Raw genomic sequence first — 13,698 nt, forward strand, 5'->3', positions numbered from 1 at the left:
AAGCAGTGGGAATGCATACAGCAATCCCTTGGGCCAAGGGCTCAGGAGGGAGTCTATCACTTCCGCTTTTGGATGGAAGAACCTGGACCCGAATCTCGGGAGCTTGGCATTTGTTGCTGACGCGAACAAGTCCAACACTGGAGTTCCGAATTTGAGGCAAATGATCTGGAAGGTCTCCTGCGAGAGAGACCATTCGCCCTCGTCCAAGGTCTGGCGGCTCAACCAGTCTGCTTGTACATTTAATGTTCCCTTTATATGTTCTGCTCTGATGGACTTGACGTTGTTCTGAGCCCAAAGGAAAATCTGTTCTGTTTCCTTGTGGAGGGTCGAAGACTTTGATCCCCCTTGTTTGTTTAAATGGGCCTTCGTGGCCACATTGTCCGTTCTTATAAGAATATGACGGTCGACTAGTTTTGACTGGAAGTGATACAACGCCAGCTTGACTGCTCTGATCTCCAGTAAGTTGATATGAGATCTTTTGTCCTGGCAGGACCAACGCCCTTGAGCTGTCTGGTTCTCCAATGTGGCACCCCACCCCTCCAGACTTGCATCCGTGAAAATCTGGGTTGGTTCCTCGTGCAAATATTGAGTGGAGTGTCCAAGGTTGGCAGGGCTGTGCCACCAGGCTAAGCTGAGTTTCACCTTTTGCGATAACAGGATCGGTCTGTCTATCTTGTGAGTTATGTCACCTTGATATGGTCGTAATAGCCACTGCAGGGGTCTGGAGTGGAAACGTGCCCACGGTACTATTCCTATACAGGATACCATTAACCCCATCAACTTCGCCAGGAGCATGAGGCGGGCCGATTTGGTGCGTGCGGTGATCCTGGCTAACTTGGAAATTTTCTCCCTTCTTTCCTGTGACAAGGATATGGTGTTTGTGGACGAATTTATGATTACCCCCAAGTGTAACATCGTCTTGGATGGAGTCAAAGAGCTTTTGAGTCTGTTCACCAAATAACCGTGTTCCTCCAGAACCTGAATGACTCTGTGTGTGTGTTGAAGAGACTGGTTGTAAGAGTGGGCACAGATGAGGATGTTGTCCAGGTACGGGTGTACCTGGACTCCCTCTTGTCTCAGCGTGGCTATGACTGTGACTAAGACTTCGGTAAAAATTCGTGGAGCAGAGGTCAACCCAAAGGGGAGGGCTCTGAATTGATAGTGACGGCCTGCATGTGCGAAACGAAGAAATTTCCTGTGAGTTGGGTCTATTGGAATATGTAAATATGCCTCTGTGAGGTCGAGAGAGGTCATGTATGTGTCCGGTGTAAGGGACTCCACTGTAGATCGGAGAGTTTCTATGCGGAAATGTTTTGGGGCTACTCGTCTGTTGATGTATTTTAGATTTAAAATAGCCCTCCAGTCCCCGTTGCGTTTCGGGACTGTGAAAAAAATTGAATATACTCCCCGACCGACCTCCTCTGGTGGTACCTGTTCTATGGCCTTTATGGTGTAGAGGTGTTGTATGGCTCTCATGGTCCTTACATATTTTCCCCTTTTTAGAGCCAATGGTGATTGGATAAACCGATCTGAGGGGTTCCTGAAGAATTCTATAAGGTACCCGGTTGAAATGATCTTTAGTACCCATCTGTCCGGGTTTGAGGCTAACCATCTGGGTAGAAAATGCTGTAGCCTCCCCCCCACCTGTAGTGGTATGGCGTCACTGGGGGTTGGTTTTGGAGAACTTATCTCCCTTGTCAGACCTAAACTGACTCTGCTTTTGGAACTTTCCCCCTCTGCGAAAGGAGCCCCTGTTAGACCATGAGCCCCTTCTGTATTCGGATCGATATCTGGGGGCTGGCCTATAGGGACGAAAGGAAGGATAAGATGGGCCTCTGTTGTCCTTCCTAACTTGTCTGGGAAGAGCCTTCTTCTTATCCCTGGTTTCTATTAATATGTTATCCAATTTTTCCCCGAACAGCCGACCCCCTTGAAGAGGGTAGGCCATTAGAATCGCCTTATAACGGAAGTCCGACTGCCATGGTCTAAGCCACAAAGCTCTCCTGACAGCGGAGATGGAGGCTATGGATCTGGCGGAAAAAGACATTGCATCCAAAGATGCGTCAGCCATAAGGGAATTAATTGAACAAGTTTCCTCATCCATATGGTGGATGCCCTGGCAAAAATAGAGGTGGTGGCACTAGCTTGTATGGAGAGTGCTGCAACCTCATGTAGCTTACGGGTAAGGAACTCAGCTTTCTTGTCTAGATGATCTCTGATGGAACCAGCCCCGTCCTCAGAAACTAGACTAGGGTTCTGAACGTCTACTACTGGGGCTTCTACCACTGGAACTTTTAAAAGTTCCATGGCATGAGGAGCAAGCTTATAGAGCTTACGCAAATTAGCTGGAAACTGCCTATTAGATGTAGGATTCTCCCACTCAGATTTTACAGCCTTTTGGAAAAACTCAGGAAAAGGGACTAGGTTATTTTGAGTCTGAGTCCTTGGGAAGCACTCTTTAACTCCCCTCTTTAATTTGGGCTGAGGCTCCTCCGCAGAGTCAATCTCCTCATTAAGATCAAGAGCCACCAAGGCTCTGGCTAGCAACTCTTGAAAATCCTCTGAGGCAAACAGTCTAGGCTGTTGTTCCTCAGTGACAGTAAATTCTTCTTCGGAATCAACCTCTCCCTCCTCTGATCCCGAGTAGTCAGAATCAAGAGGATATGAAGAGGGTCCCGGCCGTGTTTCCTGAACCATAGTGGGTTGAGCTTTCATGGCTGCTTTTGTGGGCCATGGCTTGAGACCCCTCTGAACAGACTCAGGTTCCCTCTCTTCAATCCTCCTGGAAGCCTGAGTGGAGGAATGGCTGCCCACAGACCTCTCCTGTTGCCCTGCGTTAGGGTATTGGAAGGAGGGTATCATAGCCTGCATCATCTGCCATTGTCTTTCTAAAGCAATATTAAACATGGCAGAAACCTGTTCCAGGGTAGCAGGGTTACCAACTCCCGACTGGCACGGGAGAGTGGGATTCAAAATGGCCGCCTCCTCCCTTATCGTGCTACTGCTGGGTCCAGAAGCCGAGTCTAGTCCTAGGGAAGGGGCCGAAATTATGGGCAAAGGAGGCTGCGGGGGGAATAAGGGGGCTGCGGAATGATCGCGCTTTACCTTCCCCTTATTGCTGCTAGATTTACTGCTGCCCGTTTTAAAAGTCAACTTTTTCTTTTTGGCACCTCCCAGCGACGGCGCCGACTTTCGCGCCTTTTTTACCTTGCCGGCCGCTGCCGCCTTGCCGTGCACCGTCGCCGCCTCCTCGCCCGACTTATAGAGGTCTTGCGGGCTTTTACTGTCCGAAGGACAGTGATGACGGCCATTGGACACCTCCGCGGTCACCCGGGCGGATTGGACCAGCCCACTCTCGCAATCTCCCACAGAAAGGAGATCGTCCTCCCTCGCCTGATTCCCGTCCGCCATTTCACCACCACACCCGAAGGAAGGAGGGGGGGGAATATCGGGAACAGACAGAGAGTTGAAGACAAAGGCTGGAAGCAAAGGTCAGAAGGACACTAGGAAATTACAGCAAGTAAGAAAAAATAGATTTTAGAGTAGAATAGAATAGATTAGATAACAGTCAGTAACGAACTGTGCAGAGACACTGCTCTCCCCTCAAAGGCAGGACGGAAAGTGGGAAGCTCAGGGCTGTTTCCCGCCTAGAGGAGACAGCCAATAAGATTTGGTCCTGCCTCCCCGGAGAGCATCGGTAAACACCCACAGCTTCAAGATGCCCTAGCCTCAGAAGAGAAGGCTTGTTAATAATGAATGGATCTTTGGACACAGATTATCTGTAGAAGATCCTGAAGCATAACACATTGTGACTTGGCACCACACGAAGATTCCATTTCCATCTGAAAAAAGTCTTATGACATGTAAAGAGATTATTATTCCGGATCAGGGAAGAAAAGAACCTTGAAAGTTGATGGATGACCAGATCAGAACATCCCTCTAATACATGTACTACTTCCTGGCATTAGTTGTTTGAAAAGAGAAGCCTTGGTTTTTGTTTTTAGGTTGGCCATAATGATCTTATGCAAAAATTGTAGTGGTACTGTTTTTTGGGTCAATCCGAGTAATGTACAAGAGCTGACTACAAGGAAATTGCCAGTCCAGTACATGTAATGATCAGTTAATTAATTAACCCAGTGGGTGTGATAAAGAACACATCGAATAATGTGACATTTATCAATAGAATGAGGTTGCCAATGTTTATTCGTTCATTACAGCCTTCACTGCTTTGGTTATTTTCTTAAACCCTTCATCACTAAAAACATTTCAGGTTAAAAATGGGATTTTAAGTAGTTATTTAACTTTTATAATTGAAAAAACAATTTACACAGTGCAAAAGAGTTAAAATCTGCATAGTCTGCATAGTTTGCTATTGTAAGATCTTGTGTCGCTAAGGGTGGTGGTTGTTGTTTTCAAGAGAGGCCCACTCCAATAGATTCAGAGCTTCCAATGCACTCTAGTATGCATTTCTTCTGAGGTAGTAGATTTTCATAGGAGTTACTCGCTGTGTAGATTACACATCTGTTTTGAGTTACATGCCAGCACTACCCATTTCTACTGACAATGGTATGAAACTTTTCATACAACTGGGATAATCAATATGAGCAGCTTTCTAATGTTATCATTACTGCAGAGAGCCATGGACATGTGAAAGCTTTTCCTGTGGTTTCTACATGATGGCTACAACAGAGGCATCAGATTGAATGTGGTGGCTGATCTGGAACTGGTCCCCCCCCCTTTTTTTTGTCTTCACAAGAACTGTGCAATCTTCACCCACATTCAGGATGGAGCTCTTGGGACAGAGACAGAGGTTCCCCTACTCTGGTTCTATTAACCAAATAAGGATGATGAATGTATTAAAATAAATGTACTTTTCTCCTGTGACTATCAGCAGCAGTTCCTCTATTACAAGTTTTATTCTACTATTTTCAGCACACAGCTGTACAAGTAAGTATTAGGGAGGACTCACTCTGGGTACAGTAGAGACCAGTCCACCCTGGTGTACATTTGCATTCCCCGTCATAGGCACTACACCGAGCTCCATTGTGGCAATTGCAGGTATGGATACAGTTGGGACCCCAATGGGAAGGAGGGCAAGCTGAAACAATCCAAAGAAACCAGACAGTTATATTTGATACAGCTTTATAGAACTCTACAACTCATATCTGTGTGACACGTAAATAATACTCATTGCTTGTTTTAAAGTACAGTCATTACAGTTTTGCGATATTAAATCCAGCCCACCAGTTCAGATTGTCTTCTTGAGCCCTGCCCTCTGGGCCCTTGTGGCGACCAGAGGCAGGGATTCTTCAGTGGTGGCACTTCGTCCTGGAGGCTCACCTGGCACCTACCTTACATTCCTTCATGTGCTCAGGCTTTAAATTAAGGGGTGTTATGTTTTTTAGCTGTTTTGTGATCTGCTCAGAGCCTAAAGACTATTTTATCAGTATCGTTTTAGACTGCTCTGTTTGTTTTATGCTGCTTTTATAACCTAGCATGTTTTTATTGATCTGTTTTTTTGGTTTTGTCTTGTTTTTATTTGCATGTTGGTATTTGATTGTTTCAATTGTGAGCTGCCTGAAGCAGGTTCTGGAGAGGCAGCATACAAATTCTCTAAATAAATAAATCAATAACTGTCACTGTGGATTCTGCTGCTTACATCAAGAAGATGTAAACATTCTGTTTCACCATTGGCTATATTCAGCTTTGTCTCCACTGATGTAAATGGCTGCAATTTTAAAACAATATTTTCTTATTTTCCATGCATACAAACTGTATTCATGCTGATTTACTCATTAAGACATGAAATCATGTCATCAATTCTAAGCAAGTCTACTTGAAATTAAGTCTCGTTTTAATCAGTTGGGCTTACTCCCAGGATAATGTTTTCAGGATTGCAGCCTACATGTACAATTTTTGGAAAACAGCTCTGTGCAAGTAAAATACTGAGAAGTTCCTGTTTTTAATCTCCTGAAATGTCATGGTCAAAGCACTGTGCTTGGCTCAGCATGACCCTCAGATAATCTACACATGATTTTGAAAGAACCTCTGTGGAACTTTTTGTTTCATGTTATGTGTAGTAGTTGTTGAAAGTTTTGCATTTGATTTACAGACACTGAAAATGAACACTGCATACCCTTTCAAAATCTCCTTTTGGATTATTTTGATCTCATTCTTAATCTAAGGAGCTCAGGGCCTGTACATGGTTCTCCCTTTCCCATTCTGCCCTCAGAACAACCCTATTAGGTACATATATTTGGCAGAGGGTGAGTGACTGGTGCAAGGTCACCCAATAAGCTTCGAGGAACTGTGGGGATTTGGGACCAGATCTCCCAGAGCCTAGTCAAGCACTCTAACCACTGCACACACTAGTTCCATTGAATGCATGGATATATTTCATATGCATGAATATATTTCACATGGAATACTGAGAACCAAGGCCTTAAAAATGTTCATATACCATGAATAAATGAGTCAGAATGGTGGGTTCCCATGTTCCATTAATGATACTTTGCTACTAGTATAAGAGTTAAAGAAAACCCCACAAAGGAAGTTTGTGAGTATGCAGAACGTCAGTAATGTTCATATGACATATCATGTGATGGCAAACAAAGGCCATCATCTAGCCAAGTGACATCAGCTGACAGACTACTGCAGACTGAACATGGAGGCAATATAGACTGCAGGGTCTACAACACAGGATTCAAAGCTGGTTCTTGAACAGCTGTCCAAAGATCTGCTTTAAAGGGCAAATCTGCAGACCCAGTTTTCCTACTGTACAATGAAAGGACATGGAAACTCCCCTTTTATTCTCACAGGTATATGGACTGTAAGTATCAAACTATATTATTTCATGCACTGGGACCATCTCCTACCATGGAGATCATGGGCTATATTACACAGTGGCAGATTTTTAGTGTGCAAAAGGCCTTCATTATGAACTTCATTATGAGGATAGGAACACAGATGTAGCCTAAGGACTCGTCTTTGTTTTCATCAATGTACCAATCAATAACACTTTCCATGTCATAACTCATTATTTATAGAACAGCAAAGCAACATGCACTGTTGTGTTTTGAGATGTGATTGGTACAGATCTGAGGACTACTGTGTTATCTCAGTGATTGAGCAGCTTTAGTTTTATCAGCCAATTTATTAAGAACACTTAACTGATAATTTGGATCAGATTCTTTTTTTCTACATTTAAAATTTTCAGTGACAAGTTTATTATACAAAAATGTGAGGAAGGGCTGGTGATTTAGACAGAAAAGAGACTGTCAGTTCACATGCACAAAAATCTTTAAGAGGCTTCACGAGGGTCACACTGAAGTAATTTTAAGTGATGGGGTCACTTTTTTTCTACAAGAACTGAAAGCCTTTACACAAGTCTAGTGTAATTCCTTTTCCTGGGCTAAAGGTCAGCCTTAACAGACCTCTCCTCTTCATTCCACTGTCCTTTTTTTTTCTTATTGCCCCATATCAAATTGTCCATAAGCAACAAAAAAAGAATCATTATCTAATAAGGAACAAATAAGGGCTTCAGAAACAAAGCAAGATGGGCAAGTTTCAAGGAATCCTAGAATTCAAATTTAAAAATCCCAAAAGGTTTCAATTAAAAAATTCTTAAGAAGCAACGACAAAGCATAAATTTATAAAAGTAAACATTAAAATAATCTGTAAAAGACATTTTGACCGATCAATTATAATGTGTCTTTTTTTAAAAAAAAAATGTTTAAATTGCAGGTTATATGAGATCTTTTATAACACAATCCTAATAAACAACATGAAAATCCAGCACTACTGCAGTCATACATAAACCTCTATAATTTAAAAAGTGAACAAAACTAGTTATAGGTAATATAGATTATGAAAACCATGTTTAAAGTTTTCTGAATAATCCAGATGTTGCCCAGCACTAGGACTCAGCCAGTTAACCTGTGCTGGTAAATCCACAAGTTATGTGAACCAATGAGCCACGTTACAAGGAGTTCCATGGCAACAGATTTTATTCACCCTCAGTTCTGTCTAAAACTCATGCAAACTGTGCCAAAGCTATGCATAGAACAGTAGTTGAGGCTGAGCTCTCAAAAGCTTGCAGCTGCCACCTAGTCACATATCTATTTAATTCTACTGGCACCTGATTCATTCAGACTGTTAAAGCACAGTAGGAAATCCATGCTCATTGTGCAAAGCTCGTGAACAGGACTCAGCCACTCTACCACTTAAGGCAATGTCTTCGGTAAGGCAAGCCTGGATTCATTTAGTGAACCTTTGCAGAGTAATCTAACGAAATACAGAAATCCATGTGCAAAGTTGACAGAATTACTTTGTGTTTAGTGTTCTGACAGATTCTGAGAGTGCATTCAGTTATAACCACTGCCACTCATTTCTCAATTTAAGGATGGCATGCCACATCTATAAAAAAAAGTAGGAAGGCATTTGTTCTTAACATCCAACAAAAAACACAATAATAATTAGAATCCAATTTAATGCTCTATTGTGGAAGATATACAAGTGGCTAATTTATGAAGTCTGAATTTTCCTGCAGCGCTTGTGCTATCCAAAAACTGTCAGCAGTGCTGATTCTATAACCTTAGGCAGATCATGAGAGGGAGGGCATATTGCCCATCTTCTGGCATGGAGTATGGGTCACTGGGGGTGTGGGGGGGGGGAGGTAGTGTTGAATTTCCTGCATTATGCAGGGGGTTGGACTAGATGACCCTGGTGTCCCCTTCCAACTCTATGATTCAGTGATTCTATGAACTATATGGTAGATATTTCCCAATGCTGTATGTGAACTAGTAACAAGTAGCCGTAGTTTTTTCACTTTGTTAAAAAAATTGTCTTTACTGTCTAGGGAAAAAAATAAAGAAAACTAAACCATGATTACTTTATTAAGAAATCTGAACCAAGTAAATACAGGTACTTACGCTGAGAACAGTCACTACCAATCCAGCCGGGGTAACACTGACAAGACCGATCAATTGGATTACAAGTTCCATTATTGGTACATGTGCAAATTCCCACACAGTTCTTCCCAAATCTGCCACTGGGACAGACTGCAAAAATCAAATGTTGGATTCATCAGTTTTGCATTCATCAGTTTTGCATTCTTAGAACTTGCTCAGTTTTGTTTCTTTTTTGTTTCACTTAAAATATTGTTAGATTTAGGAAATGCCCACTCAATGATGGGAACATGGTCATGACAACACTTGATGGCAGAAGGGTAGCTTCCCTTCCTTGTTCCTAGTTGGCTTTATTCTAGCTCTCTTTCCTCTATACCTTGCTTGTCCCATCCCTTGGCCTCCTTTCCTTTGCACACTGTTTCAAATGGTCCTTTCCTGTCCCTTCAGACTCCACTTCTTTTTCTTCCTTCTTTATTAAGCCCCTTGGCTGATCATGCCACACCTTCACTTTCTCTCCCCGTGCTTCCTGCTCAGTTCCTTTCTGAGGTAATCTCCTTCCACCAGCATGCTTTTCTTTAGATGCCAGTCTAATTTGCCCCATATCAAGCCCTTGCCTCTTTCCATACATCCTTCCCTTCCCCTTGAGCCTTTCTCAGCTATAGCACGTTCTTATGGTAACATTACTGTGGACATCTAACTGACCTATGGGCAGGCACACCCTTGAATAATGAAAAGATTTTGGATATTGTTTTATTATAATGCAGCCTATGGTCCCAAGTCTTCCACAATATTCAGCTTTTATACTGGACATGTACGAGCAGCAGTTGTACTCCTTTTTAAAAAAAATAATCTCTCTCTGCCAAAAATCATTCTTTATTTCCATTACCTGCTTCTACAATCATTGCCCCGTTGCCCAAGGTCATCCAAGTATAATTGTTTCTCACTCATCTACCAGCACATTTCTAACTCTGTGCTGGTTAAATATGAATACTACAGAAGGGACCAAGCATCAAGCAAGACAGTAAAGTGAAATTGGGAACTTGGGGCAGGAGAGATTCTCCTGTCTCAGAAAATTTTCTGTAGTGGTTTATGTCTCAGTTGTTGTTAGTAGGCTGTCTTGGATACTGAGCAATTTTTAAATTGATCCTTTTGATTCATAGATTTGTTGCAGATTGGGATGGAATATTTATTTAATTGGTGTAAAACATTTTGATTCCACTTAAGGCCTTCAAGACAACAAATAGCACAAAAGACATTAAAATCAACTTTAAAACCACACACATAAAGCAGGAGTTAAAACATAAACAGGAAGGAGAATCAGTAAGGAGCACCAAATGAAACAAAAAAGTCTTCACCCATGGGCAGAATACAATGACAGGGTTCCCTGGGAAGGCACAATTTTGGTGCCATGGCAGAGAAGGCTGTTTCTCAGGTTGTCACCTATCTAGCTTCTGATGATGGGAGCACCTAAAGCAGGGCACCCAAAGTTTACCGTAACAGTTGTGTAGATTCATATGGGAATACACGGTCCTTAAGGTATGCTGGTCCCTGCCATATAGAGTTTTAAAGGTCAATAACAGCATCATGAATTGGGCCTGGAAGCAAAATCAGTGTCAGTGTAGATGGAACAAGACTGGAGTGATATGGTCCCTATGACCCACTCTGGTCAGCATTCTCACCACACCATTCTGTACCAACTGAAGTTTCCAGCCATTTTTCAAGGGCAGCACCATATAGAGTGCATTGCAGTAATCTAACCAATGTTACCAAGGCACACACCAGAGTGGCAAGATTTTTTTTTATACCAAGGAAAGCCACAGCTAGAGCAACAGCCAAAGCTGGTAGAAGGCACTTCTGGCCCCCACTGCCACCTGCTTATGTAACTGGAGGCTCTAATAATGTAAATAGTTGAGAGAAGATTGACAGGTCTGGAGTTATCTCTGAATACCTAGACAGTACTCTTGTAATTCTATCCTCTGTGAGTCTTAAAGGGCACAGATTTTGAGGGAGAATTTCTCTGAAGTGATGTCAGCTTTCATTATTTTCCCACCACAGGTCTGCAAAGTGACTCAGAGAGTGGCAGACAAATGGCCACATTCACAGACCAGTGGGACATGGTCTTGGTAGCTAATAGAGAGACAGCCCATTCCTGAGCTTTCAGTGTGCGGGGAGGAGGCGACGCCACACCGCACGGCGAAAGCACAAAAAAAGCCTTTAACCGCCTTTTCCCATAGAGAATAGTGAGGCTGAGCCTGCAGAAAAGCAGGTGCAGCAACAACATTTTGGCACTGGCATCCGGGGCTGAAAAGGAACAGGATGTTGCCTACGGCAGCTCCTCCCCCTGGAACGCCCCTCGGAACGCCGGCAAGGGCCTTTACACCGGTGGGACGCCGGCAGAAAGCCCCGCCACTGTTCTGGGGCGGCGCTGCTACGGCGGTGGCCAGACCTCCATGCCAGTGCTGGAGCCACTAACGCCGGCATAAATAGCCCAGACACCGGTGTGGAGGGCCCCAATGCTGGTGCAGCACCTTCCTGGCCTCCTAAGGGCTTTTGCCCTTAAAGTTCAGGAATGTACTGTAAAATGCTCAAATATACATGTTAAACTTTTTAAAGCATGTTTTTATTTTTAAATCCATATTTTAAAAAATACTGTTGCAGATTATTATTTAGTGCTCTGGAGATTATACAATTAAGAAAAGATTCATCTCACATGTGACAAACATACCTTCTGGTTAACCAGAATTCTCTGCAAGAGTTTCAACATGAAGCTAAACGGTGACATTTAAGGAGTGCCCAAAAGAAATAACTCATCAAGGTGCAAGTTTATTTGAAAGTGATCTATACCTGTAGAATAAACTCTAGCTGCAGCTTTTAAAAACAGATCTATTTTTGCAAGGCTACCATCTGACATTGTGATTCAAATATAAGGAGGAGGAGGAAGAGGAGGAGGAGGCTGCATTATGATTTGTACCTTCATTGCAAAGGGCTCCTGTGAAACCAGGTAAGCAGTCACACAGTCCAGTCACATGGTGGCATGGACCACTGCTGTGCACACACTGGGGGCATGCTTGGCTACAGCGATGGCCATGAAATCCAGGGGAGCAAACTGAAAGCAGAAAGATGTTACTGTGTTTTTCCTCCATTCATACTCCATTCATACTCCATTCATACAAGACAATCCTAGTACAGTTGCTTTAGAGTCACTTGTTTATTTTTTATGAATCAGGGCAACTTCTTTCAGAAACATTTAATTTGTGCAAACACTATTGAATTAGATAGATTTATTTGGGAAGGAGTCAGAAAGAACAGCTTGATATGTATGGGATACAAGTTAAAAAAACAGCAACAAACCCTAGTAAGATATGGAAGTATTATCCAAAGAATTTTACCTAATATTGTTTTGTTATAATTTTATCATCCTCATCATGATACCATCACCATTGATGTGATTTTTGCAACACCTATCAGCAGTGTAACGTTCTCCTCTCTAGCTGAACTGCTCCGACTCATTGCAAACTGGCAGCTTCCAACAGAATACCAGTATAATGTTTTTTCCCCAACGTGAGGGCACTCAAAGTGTAGACAATGCAGAATGCGCTACTGCTTGCTTCTGTTCAACTGATGACTTAAAAAACAAGAGCACTTCAATTTATTTTTATGCCAAGTACACTAATCCTCCCTTCCTCATACATACATCACCATTTGCATTGACACAAGAAGAAAAAGGATACTGGGAAGAATTTCTTTCTTTACATCCCTAATCTCTTCTGGGATTTTTTTCGTGACAATTTAGTATATTAAACAATGCTTCAAGTGCCTGTTGTTAAGTGTCAATTAACATTTACAAAGCTAACTTTTCACCATTAAATTATCTGAAGTCGTTCAGAAGTCAGCCTGACTAACTGCATGCTTGAAACAGGTTGCCTGATCAAAAAGGTTTTTCCGAGAACCTTGTGGTTTTCCAGTACAGCTGTGGATAATCATAATTTCCTCTTTCTCTCTGATATTCCAGGTGGTTTATAGTGGTATACACACTAATTTGTGCAACCACTTAGCTTCTTACTGAAATACAGCTCCTAAACTTGGTTCGCTCCTTATAACATCTTAAGGTCGTAATGGAGTCGCTGCCCTAAATTGTGCTTATGATTTGTAAAAGATTTGAATGCTGCATTATATCATCTTTATTTACAATGCCTCTGGATTAACTGAACCATTGAGTGAATAAAGCCATTATAAAGGTGACAATAGGTGCAGACTTTGGAAACATCCAACAAGGACTGCTATTGGGCAGTTTCATTTCATTTCAATAGGACTTGCATGGGAACAATGCTTGCTAGACCACACATAACTTTAGAGTTTTATCCAACCACCCAGATGGTTCAGTGAGTGTTAATTAAAACAGGACAGTTTCTGCATCTTGTGACACAAGAAGAGGTTGTATGACTAGCTTCACATTTAACTGCTTCCATCAATTCCCACCCTGTGGTTCAGGCTCCAATACACAGTAAATACTCACACAAATTAAAATGATAGTATAGCACATTTATGACTTTGCTATCATTAGATTTTGGCAGAACCAGGGCTTATTATATCTGAATGAGAAGCCTCTGTTATAATAAGATTTAGAAATACAATTCATAGGATCAGGAACTGAAAATGGAAGCAGTAAGCAGCATGATAATTCTAACAGGAAGAGATACAACTGATAGCGGGCTACATTATAAGCCTGAAAGTTTACTCATGGGTAGGGTTTCCAGCCCAGACTAGCCCAATCTTGTCAGATCTCGGAAGC

The 13,698-nt window shown here is 42.4% G+C and overlaps 1 protein-coding gene across 3 annotated transcripts in view; it reads right to left on the minus strand.

Annotated features, from left to right (window-relative positions):
• The window catches only part of MEGF10 (multiple EGF like domains 10), a 112,317-nt gene that overhangs the window by 20,701 nt on the left and 77,918 nt on the right, over positions 1-13,698 (minus strand). For all 3 annotated transcript variants that reach the window (XM_056848323.1, XM_056848322.1, XM_056848321.1), the window contains exons 14-16: positions 11,878-12,012; positions 8,931-9,059; positions 4,970-5,098 (exon numbers count right to left, since the gene is read on the minus strand). In XM_056848323.1, the coding sequence (XP_056704301.1) occupies positions 4,970-5,098; positions 8,931-9,059; positions 11,878-12,012 (393 nt within the window). The remainder of the gene's footprint in view (positions 1-4,969; positions 5,099-8,930; positions 9,060-11,877; positions 12,013-13,698) is intronic.

This window comes from Euleptes europaea, chromosome 4 (genome assembly GCF_029931775.1).
Source record: "Euleptes europaea isolate rEulEur1 chromosome 4, rEulEur1.hap1, whole genome shotgun sequence".
NCBI classification, from domain to species: Eukaryota; Metazoa; Chordata; class Lepidosauria; order Squamata; family Sphaerodactylidae; genus Euleptes; species Euleptes europaea.